This window comes from Aplysia californica, unplaced genomic scaffold, assembly GCF_000002075.1.
Source record: "Aplysia californica isolate F4 #8 unplaced genomic scaffold, AplCal3.0 scaffold00023, whole genome shotgun sequence".
Taxonomy (NCBI): domain Eukaryota; kingdom Metazoa; phylum Mollusca; class Gastropoda; order Aplysiida; family Aplysiidae; genus Aplysia; species Aplysia californica.
Window position 1 is genome coordinate 2004327 of NW_004797293.1, and position 2994 is coordinate 2007320.

General features: G+C 43.1%; 1 protein-coding gene across 1 annotated transcript in view; it reads right to left on the bottom strand.

The window, feature by feature from the left end:
- Positions 1–234: 234 nt before the first annotated feature.
- LOC101848261 overlaps positions 235–2994 on the bottom strand; it is a gene marked incomplete at its 5' end in the record, with an annotated part of 19622 nt that continues 16862 nt past the window's right edge. The window contains 2 exon segments of the mRNA XM_013088428.1: positions 235–540; positions 1804–1974. Coding sequence (XP_012943882.1) covers positions 401–540; positions 1804–1974 — 311 coding nt within the window.

Sequence of the window (2994 nt, forward strand, 5' to 3'; positions counted from 1 at the left end):
ACACACACACACACACACACTCACGCACACTCTCGGTGGCAGCCTGTACCATCATAGCCACTGCCGCAACTGCATATACGAACACATTTATGTAAAACTGTGAATACTTGTGTGTATAGGTGTGTGCTCTTGCATGTGCTTGGATGTATACAAGGTTGTATCATTTTGCTTTTCTGTTTACATGTTATGTATATTTGTGTGTGTGTGTGTGTGTATGTGTGTGTGTGTGTGTGTGTGTGTGTGTGTGTGTGCGCGTGTGTGCGTCTGTGTGTGAGTACATACTTAATTATGTGAGTAAAAAAAATATACACTTAATGATAAGTACAAGTGTAAACAAGTGCCTTCAAGTGCGCACCTGTCTGTGTACCTGTGGCTTTTAATATTTGGTCAGTTAAAATTTTCAGCTGTCTTCGATCTTGCTCATTTTAAACATGTCTTCATTTCCGGTCCGCCTGCGCAAACGAATAAAGAGGTAGGCTCCCAGCATCAGGCAACCGGTTGTCAGGAAAATCATACCGAATGCAAGGCCAGCCATGTCACCTAAAGGGAGAGATGAGGGGTACGGGGGGAGGGGAATACGTGTCATATAAACAGAACAGCCTTGAGTTCGGGCAAGAAAGATGGGAGATGTAAGATACATGTCAATCGTTCAAACAGAATAGCCTACTTGTACACCTAAGGGTGGGGGAGAGAGAAAGAGAGAGAGAGAGAGAGAGAGAGAGAGGTGCCATATTAACAGGATAATAATATCCTTGTGGCCCTGCAAAAGAGGGGATTATAAGATATTTGTTGTGTAAACAGAACAGCCTTATCACATGGGATGGAACGCTAGGCGGGGTAGATGCATTATGTCCAACAGATAGAATAGCCTTAACATCTGAGGAGAGGATTTGACGATTGGTAATCATGGGTGGTTTGTGCTCCCGTTAACACAATTTAGACACATGTATAGACACAGCAGCTTTGTCACCTACATAGCATTTTTGTCGTTGTTTTTTTGGGGTTTTTTTTTTTTTTTTTGTTCAGTTGTTATTGTTTTTTTTTCAGGAGGGGCGGGGGTGAGAGGGGCACATGTTATTTAATTTTAACAGACACTAGGTGGGAAGAGGAAATTCATGGAAATGGGTGGGGGGGGAATAGAACATAGTATGTGAGATGAAAAGGGTAGATAAGGATGAGACACAGACAAACTCATCCTCCCCGTCTTGTGATGAGGGAGCAGGCCGAGTCTGATTGAAGGAGTATCAAGAGGCATTAATAGGCTAAAGAAAAACCAGACTTGTGTGCAAGCTACATGATAAATAGATAGATAGATAGATAGATAGATAGATAGATAGATAGATAGATAGATAGATAGATAGATAGATAGATAGATAGATGAGAAGCAGAAAAAAGAGTGGTAAGTGAGCGAGAGCAGAAAAACAGAAAGGGAAGTCAGCGAGAGATGACAAATATAAAATGGGACAGTTTAGATAGATTGAAGGCCACGCAAAAGGTGGATCGAGGGTGTCGAGGAAACCTGAAGAAAAACATAACATCACAACTGAAAGAGCTGAGGAGCTGGCCTACCATAGAAAACTGCATCTCCCCCTCGACGCTTAACGGCAACAGAGGATGAAAAAGTAAAAGTAAAGTAGATAGATAGATAGATAGATAGATAGATAGATAGATAGATAGATAGATAGATAGATAGATAGATAGATAGATAGATAGATAGATAGACTGGCTGGCCCTGACGTATAGGAACCGACATACAAACAAACAAAGAGCAGACCCACACTCAGATAGCAAACTTTCTCGTACTTGGAGTATATCCTCCTGAGTTCTTGTCACGTGTGCCTGTACCTGGGCCTTGGCCTGGGCCTGTAACTGGGCCTGTGCCTGTACCTGCACCTGTGCCTGTACCTGCACCTGTGCCTGTACCTGGGCCTGTAGTTGGGTTTGTGCTGCCTCCACTTGTTCCTCCTCCTCCTGCTACGCACGATGAAAATAACAACAAGTTCTTGAATGGTGGTGCTGGGTAGTGCTGGGCACCTTTAGGTTCCCTATTATTGAAAGATAGGAATCGTAGGAATCGACTCCGAACCCAATTACTTACTTTCTAATAATGTGATTTCTTCCGGTGGTTTCCTGGTTGGCTCGAAACATCTTCAACATTTAGGATAACTTTGATTTCGGAACACTACGAATCATCAACTTCTATTTGTCAAAATTAAATTCTTTAAAAAAAAGGGAGAACATATTAATGATTAAAGTAACTGGTAATCCGTTGGTTTACTTAAAAGGAGTCGGAACTTTTCTTCCGTCGGTTCCGGAATCGATTCTTCGCCCAGCTCTAGTGCTGGGCGACTCGGTTCACGATTATTGAAAGCTAGGAATTGTAGGAATCGACTCCGAACCCAGTTACTTTCTAATGATGTGATTTCTTCCCGAGGTTACCTAATTGGCTCCGAACATTTTCAGGATCTAGGATAACCATGATATTGGTCATGAAGTGTCAAATTATATTTTTCAAAAATAAATTTTAAAAAGACAAAGAATATTTTAATGGTTGAATTAACTGGTAACCTTTTTTTTTTTTGCGTGCAAAGGAGTTGTGGGAACTTTTCTTCTGTAGCATTAATCGTGGGAATCGGTTCCGGAATCGGTTTTTCGCCCAGCTCTATTGAATGGATTGGCATGAGAGGGGTGGTGGAGCAAGTTGGGTCGAGTTAAATAGGGTGGGGTAGGTGGGGGTTGGAGTTTTTCAAGTAGGACGAAGAGATACAGGTATAAGGGAGGGGAGGTCGCACCATAGTACCCGCATCCGATCCGGACATTGGGGGACTGCCTTGTTAGTGAGACAACTTCCTGGGCCTTCGGCATATTGTTGTAGGGTGGCCAGTTCCTTTCCACGCTGCGTTTACTTCTCTAACTCGAAGTCAGGTACCCGTTACTGCTGGGTGGGCTGGAGGGGGCGAAAATAATCCGTGTTCGAACCGAGGCTCGAACCCT